The 20,063-nt window shown below is 41.1% G+C and overlaps 1 protein-coding gene across 6 annotated transcripts in view; it reads right to left on the reverse strand.

Annotated features, from left to right (window-relative positions):
• The window catches only part of CSMD3 (CUB and Sushi multiple domains 3), a 969,186-nt gene that overhangs the window by 480,379 nt on the left and 468,744 nt on the right, over positions 1–20,063 (reverse strand). For all 6 annotated transcript variants that reach the window (XM_083186712.1, XM_083186713.1, XM_083186711.1 and 3 more), the window contains 3 exons: positions 14,259–14,380; positions 10,397–10,500; positions 4,655–4,767 (listed from right to left, as the gene is read on the reverse strand). In XM_083186712.1, coding sequence (XP_083042838.1) covers positions 4,655–4,767; positions 10,397–10,500; positions 14,259–14,380 — 339 coding nt within the window. The remainder of the gene's footprint in view (positions 1–4,654; positions 4,768–10,396; positions 10,501–14,258; positions 14,381–20,063) is intronic.

Genomic DNA, 20,063 nt, shown 5'->3' on the forward strand with positions numbered 1-20,063 from the left:
TAGGTTGACATGGCTTTAGGTTGACAAGTCATTAGGTCGACACATGCATAAGGTCAACATAGGTGTTTTTACTGATTTTGGAGCTGACATGAGCCGACAGGCGGTATTTCATGCCCTACCATCCACTAGGGCATGGCGGGAGAATAAAATAGTGTGCCGAGTGCAGCGAGGCACCATGCACGAAGCATGGTGATTGTAGCGAACCATGCGAGGTGATGTGGTGCTACATTTCAGTGTCCATGTCGACTGTGTTGATATTTGGCTGAAGAAACTCTGAAAAAAACCATGTAGACCTTGACCATATTGACCTAATACTTGTGTCGACTTTATGACCTTATGACTTAGACCCATGTTGACCTAAAGCCATGTCAACCTAATGACCTGCCGACCTAAAGCCATGTTGACCAACACCCATGTCGACCTAGACCCATGTCTACCTTTCATCATGTCGACCAAATGATCCATACCCATACAAGGCTTTCCCTACCTAATCACTCCATAACACTCCATTAACAAACAGAAGTGACAAGATTCTCTTCTTTTTGTCCACAATTTGCCTATTATATTGACCATAAATATTTTGAATTGATCAAGAACTACCAATCCAGGGAACCCCTGCATCTCCTCCTAGGGGGGTTTATTCTAGTTCATTCTTTCTGACAAAATCCTTCTTAGATGGACAAAACCATGTGCACTGCAGGGGGGGGGCAGATGTAACATGTGCAGATAGAATTAGATTTGGGTGAGTTATTTTGTTTCTGTGCAGGGAAAATACTGACTGCTTTATTTTACACTGCAATATAGATCTCACTTTGAAGAAAAACCCCACCCAAATCTAATTCTCTCTGCACAAGTTACATCTGCCCCACCCGCAGTGCACATGGTTTTGTCCATCTAAGAAGGATTTTGTCAGAAAGAATGAACTAGAATAACCCCCAGGGTGCCACGACATACAGTTGGGAACCACTGCAGCAGGGGACACTTCCCAGTTGTGTCACTATTAATGGTTTCTTAGAGTGCCTCTATGAATCTTTGCTTTGTAAATGTCTGAGGCATAGGGCTGTATGATTGGATGACCTTGGAATCCAGGTACTGCTCCCTATATAGTCCTCTGGGGTAAAATGTATCTGCCTATTCAGCACAAAACATACAGTAGACCAGTGAGAACCTTAAGCCTTAGTTGGGGGTCTTTTTATAATCTCTAAGTTTCTTAATTTTAACTTCTTTTGTAGAAAATAGGTTTCAGGTAATGCAGGAGATGTCATCGATATACCCGGCTTACCTTTCAGTCCTAATCTATCCTGCTGCCCCCATACAGCATAATATGGGAAACTAAATTAATTGAGCTCTGATAATACAACAATTTCAGAGCTCGACTACTGAAATTGTTGCCATCTTCAGATGACATTTGTTCCTGCACCCCATGTAGACAGCTCGTGGGGACAGCTGATCATTAACATGATCACTATGATCAGACCCTTTATGACAGAAATTTCCATGTCTTTATCCAGCCCCACTGTAAACTCAAACCAGCACAGAAATCAGAACGCATTATAATCAGAAAAAGAATTGTAAATCTCCTAATTATATATATTACATCTATGTTTCCCTTTAGCAGTCTGTCAGCTTGTTTTGCAAACTTGTAAAAGTATTTTTGCGAATGGCTGTGTCTCTAGGGATGGTGTGAAATGATGAAAAGTGTTTCGAGCAATAGTTTGTTTTGTATTCATCTGTGGCGGAACAGTGGTAACAAACTTAAGCAGTGCTTATAATCCAACGAGCAACAGTAAAATTATATAACCATTCAAGTATGAACACATTGATATCGCTAGATAATTAACAATAGTGCTATTCTTTGCAAGTATAATTAATTAGTCATCAGAGATTAGATATTGTTAGCAATGCAAGCTGCCTCATTAAATTTGTACTTAAAGCACCCAGATGTTATTCTACATACATAATCACATCCTAAAATAATAATATCCTGAGCAGACAAAAAGGGAATGTGACACATTGGGCAGATGACATATCATCCTGATCTAGAACTGTGGAACAATCATTAGATAGGATTTGAATGCATCTGATACTGTATGTCATGAAAATGAAGTGTGATGCAGTACGTAGAATTGTTCGTTACCAGTGTGTAACAGGTATTTTTTTCCATCTGTCATAAATGGATTATTTAAGTCATATCTTATCAATTCTATGACATACTACAGATGTTACAGACAGATCAGGAGACAGCCAGTGGTGGATTTCCCACTAGGCATGTCAGGCATTTGTTTAGGGCCAGCACTTGCTGGGGGGGCATCAATGGACTGCAAATTATGAACTTGAATATGATAGCAGGGTTAGGTTGGGGCTACTTTGTGGTGTTGAGGCCCTGATAAGGAGGCAGTGATGTGATTGGCGGTTATGAGGAGGCAGTAATGTGCCTAGATGCAGTGGTTGGCAGGGCCCAGGATTTCTTTTTGTGTGGGTGGCCTAATTGTGGGAGGTGTGACCACAACCTTTTAGGAGTTTGGCTGTGTTTTAGAACTCTCCACTTTACCACTTTTTGAAGCTTGATACATCTGGCCTTAAAGGTACAATCCTCTTAGCCCGGGATATCACAATTCCTGACTGACAACATCCGAAAATGGACAGGAGATTTGGAAAGTACACATGGGATTGAGGATGTCACTATTCCCATGTGTTATCCAAGCGGCTACTTATTGGGGATTATCATATTACTGATAACAGCGGCTAATGGGAAGAAGGGATGCCAGAATCGTGGCTAATAAAATAGCCCCCGGTGAACCTATTAGCATTATCGCTAATAGGATACCCCCTAAGCTATACAATAACTGAACTGAAGGAGACCGTTGTCTTGTTTTCAGTGAAATTATTGAATAAAACTAGTTGAAAATGTGGTGCATTATTATATGCAAATTTATTCAATAGAAAAAAAAAAGAAAAAAAAAAACAAAAAAAAAAAAAACAAAAAGCAAATACAAGTAATTTTCAGATCCAATATCAACTTCTTTTTACTGGAGCCTCCAGGAACAATGAAACAAATGTCTTACAGTATAAAAAGAGATAGGTATGTAATAGAAAATATGCAACTGCTTAAATTGCCAATAAATGCCCAGAGCATTTTGTTTAAAGAAAATAAACAACTTTGAACATGTTTCGTTTGCAGAGTTGTCGGGAACCTGCAGATGTTTACAAGGTTGTATTCGGGACGATGCTGATTTTCTGAATTTAGAGGTCAAAATAAAAGTGTTGCAGATGTCAGGATTACCCACTCAACTCGGCGTAGTCACCTGGGGCAATGAACCAAGGGAAAATGACTTCATTCAAGGAGGTCAGAGAGGTGACTGGAGTGTTGAGAAGCAGATTAGCTTTACACTGGCAAACTTTCAAATGCTATTGGCAGATGCATTTCTACTTGTATATAGTTCCTTAGGGAGGATGACAGACGGCCACTCGCTACTTTCAGTGCTAATATACAGGATAACATGCATGTTGCTGTGGGGGATCTTAACCCTTTTAACAAAGTGCAATTCGATGTCACACTGGTAAGGAGTACTTCCTAATTAGTTGGCTGAGCAGCGATTGAGAGACTTTAATCAGAAAGTTCTGTAATTAAATTTGGATTTAGTAAGTGTTTATTAACTCAAAAAGAATTTTAAGTTTACCACATACAATACAGAAAGTTATTACAGTGATCTCCTTAACCCTTTGAGTGGCAGAAATATCTGATAAAAAAGCCAGTGTCGCTCACATTTGTTATATAAATTCAAATAAAAAATGTTGTGAAAAAAAAAAAAATTATATCATCTCTCTCTATATATAATATATATGTCTAGTGTCCGTGAGTCTCCGAAACACTGCCATTTGCCGGCAGAGAGGTAAACTACATCTCTTTCTCACACATGGACAAACATAGAAGGCAACAGACTAGCTTTCGAAAATTTTGCATTGAGCGGGCTTACTAGTTTCCTATATAAGATAAACGTTCCAGGTTATTGTGATGAATTACAATGTTTGCTTGCCAATTTTCACACCTATCTTGAAAAATTCATGTGGCACTCAAAGGGGTAATAAAAACTATTTGAGAATGTTTAAAATGTTTTTTTTTTTTTTTTGTTTTTTTATAAAAGACAGATCTTTTTTAATGTCAATAATGCAACACTATAAAAGTTGAATTCTCATTTATTTATCCAGTGTTTTCATAAGAGCAGGTACATATTCCAATATTATAATTACATGGCGCGTTTCGTGGGTCACAGCTCACTTCATCAGTTAGTCCCTGGCTAAAAGTTGCTAAAGGTGGATAAGTAATGACCTGGAATTGTCTTTGTTGAAATTTACAAGCAATCGCATTGTAATTCTGTGTGTTTGTGCAGGGAAGTTCAGAGGCTGCTATTTTAATGAGAACTTGACCATTTGCCTCATTTTAGTGAAAGACATGAATACTCTACTAGCTTTTTTAGTTATTAAAAAAAAACTGTTCACATACAAAAATCAGCCTCATCTTTATAGAAATAAAGAGCATCTTACACCGGGCAGCATGGATGGTGGAATGGTGACACATGATACAATCAACAGCACAGGTGGATACATCAGTACGAGCATTTAAATGCCCTCTTCCCAGTGCCAGCAGCCTTACCTTTGTAGTTCACCTTGAATCCGATTGAACCAATGCTGTCATCAGTTTGTAGGTGCAGCCACATTTGATTGTTCATGCTCACAATTAAGTCTGGTACAAAGCTTCCTGTTAACCTATAGGGAAAAGGAAAGTAGGAATAATAATAGTTGTGAACATTTGCTGTAAACGCAAATGTACAACACAATGATATCATAAAACTATGAAAACCTTTGTTCAGTGTCTCCGTATGGTGTGAATCAGAATTAGGCAGGTGCGGACTGTATATGGTGCACATAACTTATGACATTTCTTTAAATACAATTGAAATACAGTTAAGGAACACTTATATAATAGATTAAGACAGGGCTTGACAAATTTCAAAAAAATCTAGGAGCCAGGATGAAAATATAGGAGCCAGAACAAAATAGTGACAGTGTGCACCAAAAAGTAACACGATAATGCCTATTACACATCACATACCTAGTGTTCCCGCTAGGCTGTTTTAGCGGGGCGCTGTGCCCTGCCCGATTTTTAAATGGCAAAATGCGCCCTGCCCCTCTAGCAGCGCCCTTCTAAAACAGCCTGGTGTCTGCCCGACACACCGCACGGGGAAGCCCAGCGCCGCCGTAGACATCATTGCCCAGCGCTTCCCCGGCAGCACAGCGACTCCGGCGGGGCCAGCCCCTTTGATGACGGCCGTGGCCGGACCCGCCCCCTTTGTTGATGGCGGTGGCTGGGCCCACCCCCTTTGAGGACGGCGCGGCCTGAGCATGCCCCTTTTGTAACGTCGGCGTCCAGGGACAAAGCTGTGACATCGGTGGGCCCAGTCCGCCCCCCTCCCCACACAAAATCCTAGAGGGAACACTACATACCCATTACACATACCCCAATGCCCATTACACATTATGCCACACACTAGAAAACCTTTTGCATAATATACCACACACAATAATGCCCATTACATATACCTCACACACCGTAATGCCCATTACACGGTAAACCAAACACCGTAATGCCAATTACATATAATACAACACGCTGTAATGCCCATGGCATATTATGCCACAGTGCTGCTTACCTACATGCTCACTGCTATGGGTTTCTGGCTTGATGCCAGGCAGGGGCAGACTGAGAAAAAAAGACAGGGGGCTCTGGTCTCTCTGCCTAAGCAGCGGGTCTCCGTGGCTGTTTATACTATCAGCACTTACAACATCCCTGGGTGCCACTATTAAAACAAAGACACATAAGCAGATGTCCCCGCTGTGGGTTATAATGTTTAATACAACAACCAGCATAGTGGCAGCCAGGGGTGTAACTAGACCCTTATGGGCCCCATAGCAAAGTTTTGAAAGGCCCCCCCCCCCTGCAATTTGCTGTATAGGTGCAAAAAGAGAGAAAGATCTAATAGCTGCACCACTCCCCACTTCCCTTTTCAAAGCTCACTCACAGCGGGGGTCAGGAAGCCTGGTGTGATGCCTGGGGAGAAGTGTACTGGAACCACTGCCACCTGCCATGTCACAGCTGCCGAGTGCCAGATGGTGGTTCTGGTGTAGAGACACCACAGTGTCTCACACAGTGCAAGGAGCCGGGAGCTAGAAGGAGCCAAGCAGGAGGAGCACACAGTGCTTATGGAGAGGCAGCAGTGAAGTCTGGAGCCGGAAACTGGCGTGCAGGGCAGCTGTGGGCCTGGAGACTGAGGGTGACGTGACAGCCAGGTACTGCAGTGCAGATGAGGAGATGAGAGGAGGGCCCAGTGCACAGCTCTCCCGGCTGCCGCTGTATCAGAGCAGGTCAGCAGCGTGCCTATTTCAAAAGTCAAGCTGCATTGGTAGCTCATGATTAGCTTGTGAGCCACCTTGACTTATGTAACAGGCGCGCTGCGGAGTGCGACCTGCTCTGATGCAGCGGCAGCCAGGAAAGTTGTGCGCCGGTCTGCCGTGCTGGCTGTTATATTGAACATAATAACCCCACACGGCGCCCTCTGTTTATGTGTCTGAAACGGGCACGCAAGGCTGCTGTAAGTGCTGATCGGATAACCAGCCACGGGGACCCGCTGCTTACCCTGCCTCTCCCTGTCCATCTGCCGGCAGCCGCGAGAGTTGTGAACTGCTCTGCCAGCTGCTGCCTGCTGCTGTCAAGCCACCACTCTGCCTGGGGGTTCTGCTTCCTGGCAAATCTGGTTGTCAGGAAGCAGAATCTGGTCGCCATGGCGACCTGGCCCCCGGGTTTTGTCGAGCCCTGGATTAAGATCATTCTGGTTTATCCGTTCCCATGCAAATTCGCAACAGAAACCAATGGTGAATGCCTGCGCATGAGCATATTCACTTATTCGCATGTGCAGGTGCCTTTGGAGACTTGCATAGTCTTTCTGGTGCTCACACTGGGTGGGTGGGGGGTGGAGGAGGCATGCTGGGGGAGTTTTCTGGGCATAGCGATACAAATGCTGGGTGCGCCCAAGATAACGCCAGGGCTGGCAACAGAATTTTTGGGGCTGCATACACTGATATCTCTGGGCCCTTCCCCACCCCTCAAACGCTATATCGTGTTTCCTTACACCAAGGCTTGCGCTCTCTATCACACTAACACACACCCTGACCATGTGCCCTGCGCTCTATCACACTGGTGAACTCACCTCAACCTGTGGCCTGCATTATTTCCCACTGACGTGTTCCCTTACCCCAAGGCTTGCACTCTCTATCACACTGATGCACTCCCCTCACACTGCGATCTGCACTCTATCACACTGATGAACTTACTTCAACCTGTGGCCTGGGCTCTATCACATTGGTGACGAAGGGGATAGGGGGGGTTGAGGGGATGGCAGGTGAGAAGGGGTGAGGTGACCAGGCAAAAGGGGGTGATGGGGTGATGTATGGGGGGCGAGAGGTGGTGAGGTGATGGAAGCTTGAAACGACAGGGTGGGTAAGGTGACAGGGAAAGGGGTGAGAGGATTAAGTGATGGATAGTGAGATAAGGTGACAGGTTGAGGTGATAGGAGAGGAAGCAGGTCTCCCTCTCTTCCTAGCTAGGCGCCACTGCTGCTCACCATCTGCCTGGCCGAGTGCCGCTGCTCACAGTCTCCCTGGCCGGGCACCACTGCTCCCTCTCCCCCATGCAGCACCCCTGCTCACCTTCTGCCTGGCCATGCACCATTGCTCCCTGTCCCCCAGGCTGAAAGGGGGACCTGAGAGTGGGGCTGGCAGGCCTTGGGCCCCTCAGGACATTGGGGCCTGGGACGGCTGTCCACCTTGACCCGACCTGTCGCCGGGCCTGGATACCGCTGGGCGTCCCCATGCGAGTTTGGGTGGGCACCTGGCTTTTGGGGGCTGACGGCTGACGTAATTGGACATCAGCTGGCCGCCCAGTTCTTGGAGCAGGGTGCTGCAGATCTAAGTCAGCAGAGACTGACTTAGATTTGCGATCACTACAGAAATCATTTGATGGTCGGCAACCATTGAATGATTTCAGACCCGCACAAAAGCCTGTGAATGGATGTTTATGCAAAACATCTATTCGCAGTGCTGCAGGGACATTCGCCGTGTCACGGGGGTGGGCATTCGCAAGCTCGGCAGGTGGCATTACATGTCTTGCAAAGCAGCGAACTACCATTGCTTTGTGAGCCAACCAGAATGACCTCCTAAGTCATGGTAGTAAATGTTCATTAACTGCATAGTTGCCTACCCTTCTGCATTCTGCAAGAAACTCCCTGAAATAATAGAAATATACCTATCTCCCTTAATAGTCTATGCAATCTCCCTGATTTCACCTCACCCATATCATGCAGCTGTTACATAGGGGGTTATTCTAGTTCACTCTTTCTGACAAATTCCTTCTTAGATGGACAAAACCATGTGCACTGCAAGGGGGGGGGGACAGATGTAACTTGTGCAGATATAATTAGATTTAGGTGGGGTTTTACTTCAAAGTGAGATCTATATTGCAGTGTAAAAATAAAGCAGCCAGTATTTACCCTGCACAGAATCAAAATAACTCACCCAAATCTAATTCTCTCTGCACATTTTGCATCTGCCCCCCTGCAGTGCACATGGTTTTGTCCATCTAAGAAGGATTTTGTCAGAAAGACTGAACTAGAATAAGGCCCATTGTTTGTTAATAAATTAGAGATATATACATTCAAATGGAATCATCAGTGCAATTCCCATGCATTCGGTATAAGGCACATTGGGGCAGATGTATTAAGCTTTAGCAAGAGATAAATCCAAGGGTGATAAGGAGAGATAAACTTCCAGCCAATCACCTGCTAACTGCCATGTTACAGGCTGTGTTTGAAAAAAGTCAGTAAGGAGCTGATTGGCTGGACGTTTATCTCTCTTTATCACCCTTGCATTTATCTCTTGTTAAGGCTTAATACATCTGCCCCAATGATCCCTGCGGCTACATGCATTTTAAATAAGGTTTCTTGTGGCCACTTGTGTGGAACCACTTGTAAAACACAATACATGAACAAGCCCTAAGACACATAGGGCCTTATTTTAGTTCACTCTTTCTGACAAAATCCTTCTTAGATGGGCAAAACCATTTGCACTGCAGGTGGGGCAGATGCAACTTGTGCAGATATAATTAGATTTGGGTGGGGTTTTACTTCAAAGTGAGATCTATATTGAAGTGTAAAATCATGCAGTCAGTATTTTCCCTTCACAGAAACAAAATAACTCACCCAAATCTAATTCTCTCTGCACATTTTACATCTGCCCCCCTGCAGTGCACATGGTTTTGTCCATCTAAGAAGGATTTTGTCAGAAAGAGTAAACCAAAATAAGGCCCATAGTTACATAGTTACATAGTTACATATTAGGTGAGGCTGAATAAAGAGTTGCGTCCATCTAGTTCAACATATGTTTATAGTAGCTCTTCCCTTGTTGTACAGTATGTTATGAAATTTTAAAGACAGATTGTGTTACTTATTCATACCCATGGATGTTTTTAACCAATAAATGTTTATCCAACCTTATTTTAAACATATTTATAGTGTCTGCCGACACCACTTCTCCAGGAAGAGAGTTCCAAAGTTTGACTGCTCTGACTGTAAAGAATTTTTTTCTTATAGATGAACAAAATCTTTTTTCTTCTAATCTAAACTTGTGCCCTCGCGTCCTAGATTCCTTTCTAGTAGAAAAAAGGGTGTTTTATTGGCCCCTAATATATTTATACATGTTGAGCATATCCCCCCTTAAACGTCTTTTCTCTAGTGTAAATAGTCCCAAATAGTGTAAATAGTCCCACGTTAGTGTCTTCAGCAAGTATAGTAGGTCTTACAAACTGCTTTGGGGCTCATCTACATTTTAAAACACGACTCTGTAGCAGTACATGTCTAGGTGTCACCTTCACCATCTTAGAACATTGAAAAGGTGTTACTAGTAAGTGGGAGGAGCCTAACCCTTTGCGTTTCAAAATCGTCATTCACCTTTGTTATATAAATTCAAATAAAAAATGATGTGTAAAAAAAAGATTATATTTCCTATATATGGTAAGCATTACAGGTCATTATGGTGAATAAAAATGTTTGCTTGGCAATTTTCATACCTATTTTGACATATTCACTTGGCACTCAAAGGTTTGAGATGCCAAAGGTTTTATGGGTACAAGCTCTGATTCATTTTTGAACAATAAAATTACTTTTAAATCAACAAAATCAACAAATTCAGATAATGGAAATCTGTAGTTTTTTAAAGGAGTAATGAACCAAATCTGCACTTTAAGCTTTAAGAATAATTTAAAAAAATGAATGGTAATTTAACTTACTCTTGCAAAACAGTCTTTGGGTCACCGACTTCTCCTCCATCCCCAATTGTCAGGGTGTCATAACCTATCTCAAGGTCAAATTCTTCAAAATTTATTTGAATAACCTAAAAAAAAAAACAGTATGACAAATTTATGACAAAAAAATTTCAATTTAAAATAATTTCGCAACATTAAGTAAAAACTCTCATTATATAAACTTTCGCATAATGCTTTAAACAAGAGCTATTGTTTTGCATTCATTTGGATGTTAATACCTGTAAGTACTGTAAGTACAATAATTAGTTTCGTATTCCATTCCAAAAATAGGTCTGTTGTCATCTATGTGACTGAGTTACACGTTCCTACTATACCACTATATTCAGTATAAAATATGATATCAAATAAACTAAGGCTCATAGAAATAATGTAGAACAATGGGGATAAGGATCCACTAACCTGCCTAGAAATGAGTCATTAAAGCTCCGTTAAATGCACAATATACAGTATTTAATGGTCACATTGACTTTCAATAAACATGAATGCCAACAAAATCTATAGAGCTACGCAAACTCTAAGCTCTGTTGTGGGCAACAGGGTTTATTATTGACATAAAAAATTGTAATGTAGAAAACACAGCTGAGGTTTATCTGCATCGATTTATATGCACAGTGTATTATTAATATAATCCTTGCAGTATATCTGCATAGATTATTTTTCCTACCAATCCCTACTATTTTACTATGATACAAGAGTTGTGCACTTTCCCTACCACTAACCCCGTAGACCTCATTTTTGCTTTTCCTGTTTTCTCCCAATTTTTGTTTACACCTCATTTTGCTACTTGGCAAAGTGAAGGTACATTGAAACGTCTTTATATATTTTTGATTTAATTGTCAATTGTTAATTTAAATAAGTTTTAGAACATGCATTTTATTTATATATGTATTTATTGGTTTGATTGTTTATTTATTAGCAGTTTCCTACAGTGCATCAAATTCTGTTGTGTTTTACATTTGTAACATAAAGATTAATGATGTAAAGTAGGTACAGAGATACCGCCCAACAACAGCAAAAAAAAGGTTACAATTAGAGGAAAAATACAGTACAAAATAATGGCACCACAGATATGGCGATACAATGCCAGGCTTTTGGGCATAGCTGCAGAATCCTATGCCAAGATTATCTCATCATTCTGATTTATGTGTTAAAAGGCAACCACTTGACCCCCCATAATGGACATCAAAGTCTGGTCAAGTTTTCCATCAGGACCATTCAACATCTGATTGTTCTCAATGGGGTCTTAACTAGCAGTTGTTCTTTCTCCAATTTACAGTAGTTAACAAAATGGTGGGCATTTCTGCATAATGAACCCTTAGCAGTTTAGAGTGCATCTACAGTAATCCAAGGTATAGAGCAATAACAAAAGCAATTCCGTAAATGAACTAGTAGCACTGTGGTCAAGTGTCTCCTCTACATTAATAACATGATGGTGTGCACCTGTTTTAGCAGAAAGATCCTACAACACCTGCTATAATCATTTTTATCTATCAGAGTACAGAAAATAAAATATATAACATGAGCAGGCATTAAATATTCCAGTATCAATTCTCCAGCAGCTGCTAGAAATGACCAATTTCATGTCCTTAAACATAGCTTTATGCCTGAAAGAAAGCACTAATGATACATGAGTGCATTCAATTGCACCAAGAACATTAAGAATTTGAGCAATATTGTAAAAGTCATGTTTAATTTCAACCTTACTGCAAGGCTCTGTGGAGAATTTAATGAACAGTTTTTAATACCTGCTTTAATATGAAATAACACGCTGAAAGCAATGTAGTGAAAAAAGACAAAAATTCTGCCAGAGAGTCTTTTAATTGTCCTACGCCAGGTCCTCAATGACTTAAAAGAATGCAAAATTGTGGCTACCGTGCGCATTAATTGGAGATTAGCGGACATACAGTACATTGAAGGACAATTCATTTAGAGAGCTGACAAGACCAAACTTTATGGTGGACTGAAGCTCGTTAACACCTCACCCTCGTAATTGTCCTATTCAATAGCATAAAATGGGCAAGGTTCTTTTAGAGTGATCCAATGGCCTCCTTCCACTACAGATGTTTGTTTATACACACAATTAATTTAAATTAAATGTAATATGATATATACCTTATAACTATAGTTTATTGGACTCATTCTGGTTCACTTTAATCCCTACTCGTAGTCCATCCTACGCTCTGCTCATCCCGCCCTTCACTCTGTTTGGTCCTCTCCCTCTCTTCTGTTTTGACACACAACCCCACTGCTCTGCTCCAATGCCATGCTGCACACCTGTTGTTCTATCCAGCCAGCAATGCACTCTAAAGCTCCAAAATAGAGGAATTGTTCTGTAGTTATAGACCCCGCCCAGCTTGTGTTACCACACCATTGGCCTAGTGGATCAGGAGAATTAACCCATTACTCAACATAAGAAGTCTTTAGAGCAGTTCTATATTATGGTGCTAGCTGCATGGTAGCTGTATGAGCAGACTAATGGACTAACAGGTTCTTATCCGCCATTAAATTCTATGTTTCTATAAAAGTCCACACCTCAATGCCCACACTTACCCTATTCCCAGCCAGACCTCCTCTCATAGGTCAAATCTAACTTCCAGTTCATGTGCATTGTGGAGATGGGACAGACCAAACGGAATTCTCAATTCTTAATATACATATCATTTTTTATTAAAGTGACATATGCAGTCAATACAATGGACCTTAATCATGGTGAACCTTCCACCACAAATACAAAACAGGGTTGGTCCACAACTAAGGGTGGGAATACACTTAAACAATATTGGCTCAAAATTTTATTTCCAGGCAAGTCAGAATAACAAATTGGGTATAGGGGTATCGCTTTAAGTCTGTCTGCCTCACTGCAACATCTTCCAGTCGGCCATGTTGCACAGCCAGCCAAAATATATTGAGTATGATAAAATGCTGCATAATGCAACATTGCTTCCTACACCATGCTTTCATTCCTTGAATCATTCAATTGTGTGTCCACCTGCCGATACAGGGGTCATATGGATTGGCCTAAGAGGGCTACATTTATTGAGTGCTTCATCTCTGTAAGTGGCGTTCTTGCTGCTGGTAACTGTGTGGGGTCCTCATATTCTCTTAAAATGAAGAGGAGGAGGTTAAACAAAGGAGACTTTTGGGTTTGGGTTTGGATCTGGGTTTCTTTTTTTTCTTTATGCTCACTGTATAATGAGGTTGCTGTGGTAAAATATAACAATGTGCCAAATCTGCAGAACTGTCAATAATTTTTAGCAGTCTGAAGAAACAAATAAAGGAAATAACCAAGTTTCTTCATATACTGTAGCCTCACCAATTTTATTGTATTTTTATTGGAGTATTGAGTTAAAAAAGTAATAATTTTAATTGGACAGAAACGTTCATTGTACATTATTTGTGCTACAAACCATTTACAAGCCATTTTATTGGTCACGATTATTGCATATATTTGTGCCACTTCCCAATTAAGTTGCAGTTACTGTACTGACTTTCTTAGAACATTTGTTTAGTGGTTAGCAGAGTGGAAAAACAGAGAAAGATAGTACAATGGACCTCTGGGATTATTGATATTTCCCACACCAAAAAAGATTACACCAAGACAATATCTTACTTTACTTTTTTGCACTTACTGTAACAAAGTAAAAATATATATATATTTTTATTCAAGAAGTTTTTAAGTGACTGTTTCAGTGTGCTTTCAAGCAGATAAAAAAATGTTTAAGTAGGAGACCATGGCTACAGAACCACCCACTTGCCCACTCCCATCCCCTGAAAGAAAGCTCTATAAATGTATTGATTAAATCACAGACTTTTCGATTGTACTTGCCTTGTTGGGATTTTCTGCCGTGATGACCCAAACACATTGAGCATTGCTATCATATTGATACGGGAAGTTAGGAGACATAAATGTGCCACTTGGACCCTGGACATTAGATCCACAAGTCTTCACTGGAAGAAAAGATTGTGCATTGAATGAATAATAAAGTACAAAAGTCATATAATTATAATTCATTGCAATGTATCAACAACATTGTACTGTATTTATCACAAATAATAAAATAATAAGAAAAAGATAAAAACTGTAATAAGGAATAAATAAATGTAATAAATAATTTCCAACCAACTTGGGGAGGGTGTAAGTCCTGATGCTATTGATATCAGCTGTCGATGGGAAAGCAGTGGATGGCATAACCTTCTGCATCAAGAATGATGAACAATTGTCATACATGGGTGGATACTGATACTAGCATAAAGTAGTAGACAGGCTACCGTAGCTTTAGGGAAAAGTGGGTGCTGAAGGGTCCTACTCAGAATCAGTGGTTATCACACATAAATTTCGACACCGAGCAGTATTTTATTAGTTTGTGTATTTGTATTTTGTACTTTTTCCCAATCTTTTTCGATTATTTTTGCAACGTAGATTTAATTAAGCAATACCCCTTTTTTCCCAAACTACTTAAAAAGGGGTGAATTCCCCTAGCCCTGGATTGTTTTCTCAATGACATAGGATACAATTATTGTACTAAGTTCTGGTTAAGTTCTAGAAAGGTCAATGAGTACCAGAAATTTTAATGCATGAATAAATACTTTATTAACTTTGCAAGTCTTGCATACACGGCCTAGTGACATCTTCAGATGATGTTAGCCTAATAATATCTAAGGGGGCGGGAGGTAATCCCGATGTTTATCACAAAATCTTCTCATTGCACACAGGCAACTGGATAGACAATCATGCACAGTGGCCTGGCCAGGTCCATACTCTGAAATGAAGTGACTTTACTTCTCACTGATTGCTGGGAGCCCATGTCTCAGAGACTTTGATTAATCTGTTCCCCCAGAATAAGATTCCTCAGTGTTGTGATACAACTTCCAAATTGTACGGGTCTGAGTGCATTCATTTATTTACTATGATCCTACAGATGGGACAGGCTTCATCCTGGCTGGCGGATCGCCAGAACATCCCCGCTGGCGATCCGCCAGCAGCCTCGCCATCCATCAGACTGAGACGCGCGTGCGTCTCACGCGCACGCGCGTCTCAATCTCCGCCGGCGGGGCGACGGAAACACTGTATGTCTCCGCCTCAGGGAGATGGACAGGGTTAGGGGGGGTTAGGGAGGGTGCGGGCAGGCGGCGGGGACCCCGGGTTACCGCCGACAAGCCGGCCGGGAACCGGGGGAGCGGATGAAAGCGCAGTCGGAAGGGGACGCGCGCACCTCTCGTGCGCGCCCGTCCCCTTCTCGTCATCGATATGGCGCTGGCGTGGGATGACGGCTGGCGTCGTCATCGCCATCTCCTGTCAAGATGGGACCTGCCCCATCTGTATGTACCTTCATCCCCTCTCATCTGGACAACTCTGGTCAGAGTATGCAGAAAAATTAGCTAAAGAGTTGACTTTACAATTCAAGGAAATACCATATTATAATGCCTGATTAACATATTGATACAAGGTAACCATGGAAACACAAACAAAAGACTTTAAAGTGACACTTGTTATTCATTTTGGTCACAACTTGTATTGTATATGAATAAGGGCAATACAGACACACTAATGTTTCCCTTTACTGCCTCATAGCTCTGAGGCCATAGGCTTGTATAACACCATGGCCCTAACTGTACAGTTAATATATTGTATCTGTCCTTGGGTGGATTTCCTCTTTGTACTCTAGTTTCCTCTCACATATAAAAACTTACAGGTACAGTAGGCTATTTGGCTTCACTAGAATGAATGTGTGTGTGTGTGTGTGTGTGTTTGTGGACATATGGTTGGATATATAAGAATGTAATTTTGTGGAAACGATCATGTTGTTTTGCAAGGGGAGCAAATACATTTATTTTGTTTCTGTGCAGGGTACATACTTGCTGATTTTGCATGTTACCCCCAGATGTTAGGCAGCTTTATTTTTACACCGCAATTTAGATTTCAGTTTGAACACTTCACACCTATCTACAGTAACTATCTCTGCACATGTTGCAGTTGCCCCACCTGCAGTGCAACATGGCTTTGCACATTTGCTTGCTTTTTTGCTTTTTTAACAAAGCTGAATCAGGCCCATACAGTAGATTGTAAGCTCCACGGGGCAGGGACTGATGCGAATGGGCAAATCTCTGTAAAGCGCCATGGACTAGATGTGCACTATATAAATAACTGGTAACAGTAAAAATACAGTTAGGTAAGTTCTCCTTGTGGATTAATATACTTGACCAGCCATTGAATGTTGTGGCTATATTTCTGTGACATCACAAATATTCCATGACATCACAAACTAAATTGGCTATGTAATAGAGAACAAAGAGTGGTTGTGAATGGTGCCGTATCAGATATGATACCGGTACTAAGTGGAGTGCCCCAGGGTTCGGTTTTGGGGCCCATTTTGTTTAACATTTTTATTAACGATATTGGGATAGGGTTACTCAGCAATGTATCCATCTTTGCGGACGATACAAAACTTAGCAAAGTCATCAAATCATCAGAAGATGTCACCATGCTTCAAAATGATCTTGCAATTCTAGATGAGTGGGCAAAAAAATGGAAGATGAAGTTCAATGTAGATAAATGTAAGGTTATGCACCTTGGGAGACACAACCAGTGTGCAAGTTACAACCTTAGTGGAGAGGAACTGGGTAATTCCATACTTGAAAAGGATCTAGGAGTCCAAATAGACAGCAAACTAGGATGTAGTGCCCATTGTAATGTAGCTACAAAAAAGGCCAACAAAATTCTGGCATGTATTAAGAGGGGAATGGAAACTAGGGACTCAAGGGTAATCATGCCACTATATAAAGCATTGGTGAGACCTCACCTAGAGTACGGAGTACAGTTCTGGGCCCCACACTATAAAAAGGACATCATAGAATTAGAAAAAGTCCAAAGGCAAGCAACAAAGCTTATTAGGGGAATGGAGAATTTAAGCTACGGGGAGAGATTAAGCAATTTGGGACTATTTACATTAGAAAAGAGACGTTTAAGGGGGGACATGCTCAACATGTACAAGTATATCAAGGGCCAATATAAGGAACTGTCACACACCCTATTTTCTACTAGAAAGGAATCTAGGACGCGAGGGCATGAGTATAGATTAGAAGAAAAAAGATTTCATTCAGCTAGTAGAAAGAATTTCTTTACGGTCAGAACAGTCAAACTCTGGAACTCTCTTCCCAGAGAGGTGGTAACGGCTGGCTCATTAAATGCGTTCAAGGCAAAGTTGGACAAACATTTACTGGAGAAAAACATCCATGGGTACAAATAAGAAATATAATTTGTCTGTAAAATACCAGAACCTACCAAATCAGCAATGGATATCTATACCAGGTTCAACTAGATGGACGCAAGTCTTTTTTCAGCCTTACCTACTATGTAACTATGTAACTATTTTGGTTCCATTTAAAAAAAAAACTAATCAACGACACAACAGTCCAAACAGATTATTAACAAAATATTGGCCATTATTATATTTATTGTTATGGTTTCTTAAGAGAAACTGAGAAAGGTGCTCTCCGCAGAGAAGGGTATTTGATTCCCATCCCTTAAATCCAATTAAATCCTAATCACAAGTTAATATGTTTTTAATTATATGATTTGGAGTTTATGCTTTCATTACCTTCAGCTGAGAATGACACATCAATTTTTTGTTATTCTCAAAAGACAAGTAAATGCCATAATCATATTATAATGTGTTAAAATGATCCTTTCAATGTGGATTAGCTAACAATTCCCACAGATCATGCACATTAATCATTTAATCTCCTCTCATTATGCCAGAGACATCTTTTGTGAACTTGGTTTGTCATACAATAAAGTTTATATTTTGGGGTAATATTTTTCCATTAGCTGGAGGTGAGTTGCCTTAATGTGACTAAGCGACACTACATAAGTGAAAGATGGAGATTTCTGCATATACTGTAAACATGGGTACGAGTCATTGGGTCGACAGTATGAAGATTAATATGCAGATGGAGCCTTCTTCAGCTAGCCTTCTCTGGATAGTCATGGTGAGCTACGGTGAGCCAAGGCCTATTGTTCTCAATTCCAATACAATACAATACATACAGATGATTTTTTCATATTTAATTCAATGTATATTGCCATTGACACCGTATAAGTGTACCGCAGCTCTCAGCATGCTTTGGGCAAGGTTCCCCGCTACACTCGGCACACTATTCTATTTTCCATCCAAGCCCTGGTGGATGGTAGGGTATCCACTGCCTGTTTTTGAATTTTTTTTAAACTAATGTTGACCCATTGACTGTCTACCTTTCCATTCGACCTACTGTATTTCATGTGTTGACCTAAGCATTGTTGACCTTTAGTCGTTGACATAATGTATGTTGACTTTCATACTGTTGAACTAGACACCGTATCCCTTTAAACTTGGGGAGAAATGCTGCCTCCACACAAATGTATCATTTTCACAGAGCACATTGCCATCATCACCTGAAGTTAGCACTCCGCCTACTAAGCAGCACCTACCAACTAAGTAGTACCCCTTACTAAGCAGCACCTCCCTACTAAACAGTACCCCCTACTAAGCAGCACTTAAAAAAAAGCAGTACCTCTTACTAAGCAGCATCTCCCTATGAAGCAGTACCCCCTACTAAGCAGTACCCCCTACTAAACAGCACCTCCCTACTAAGCAGCACCTACCTAATAAGCAGCACCTACCTACTAAACAGTACCCCATACTAAGCAGCACCTCCCTGCTAAGCAGCACCTCCCTACTAAACAGTACCTGCTACTTGATATATGCTACTTCAAAGCTGATTGGTTGCTATGGGCAAGAGAGAAAGAGAACTACCCAATCAACTTCTCACTGCCATGTAACAGGCTGTGTTTAAAAAGGGACAGGAGCTGATTGGTTGGTAATTTATCGCCCTTCAGTTTATCACTCTTCGAGGCTTAGTACATTTGTCTCAATATCTGATTGCTCATATGATGTTTATGACATTTCTTTATTTTTTCCATTGCACTCAAATACTTTTTACCTAGTGCTGCTCCTGCATCAATGGGTAAAGGTGCCCATACACTAGTAAGATTTATCTTCAGATCTGGCTGGTTAGAACAAAAACATGGTTATGGATGAGTGACAGTTTGGCAGTTTTCCAGCATTTCCAAGCAAATGGACAACTGTCATTTGCTCTCATCCATAACCATGTTTTTGTTCCAACCAGCCAGATCTGAAGATAAATCTGAGTGTGTATGGCCACCTTAACACTAGTGCATTAACAATTTATATTAAATCATAATACATTTAACCAACTGGAAAGATGCTTTTCCCTGCGTACAAACAGTTTTGGTGATTCCTCTGAAAACTCAGTAGACAGGAGGAGCGTTTGTATTCATCACGTCAAGCTCTTGCATGTTACGTATTATCATTATCTGCATCTAATTTACTTTCCCAGCAATATGAGAATTGGGCACTGTGATGCTAGCAGGACACTAAACTATAGCAGTCTGTGGCTAACGGCTTTGATGGGACTAAGATACATTGATTCTGAAAAACAGCATTGAAAACAAAAACAAGCCTGAGGTCCGTGAAATGTTTAATTTCAATACAATCCAATTTTGAACTGGTTCGGGCCCATGTAACCTCTAGCCAAATAGGGCATCTACACGGTAACTCCTAATAAAGTAACC

Source organism: Crinia signifera, chromosome 5 (assembly GCF_055691185.1).
Source record: "Crinia signifera chromosome 5, ASM5569118v1, whole genome shotgun sequence".
Lineage (NCBI taxonomy): Eukaryota > Metazoa > Chordata > Amphibia > Anura > Myobatrachidae > Crinia > Crinia signifera.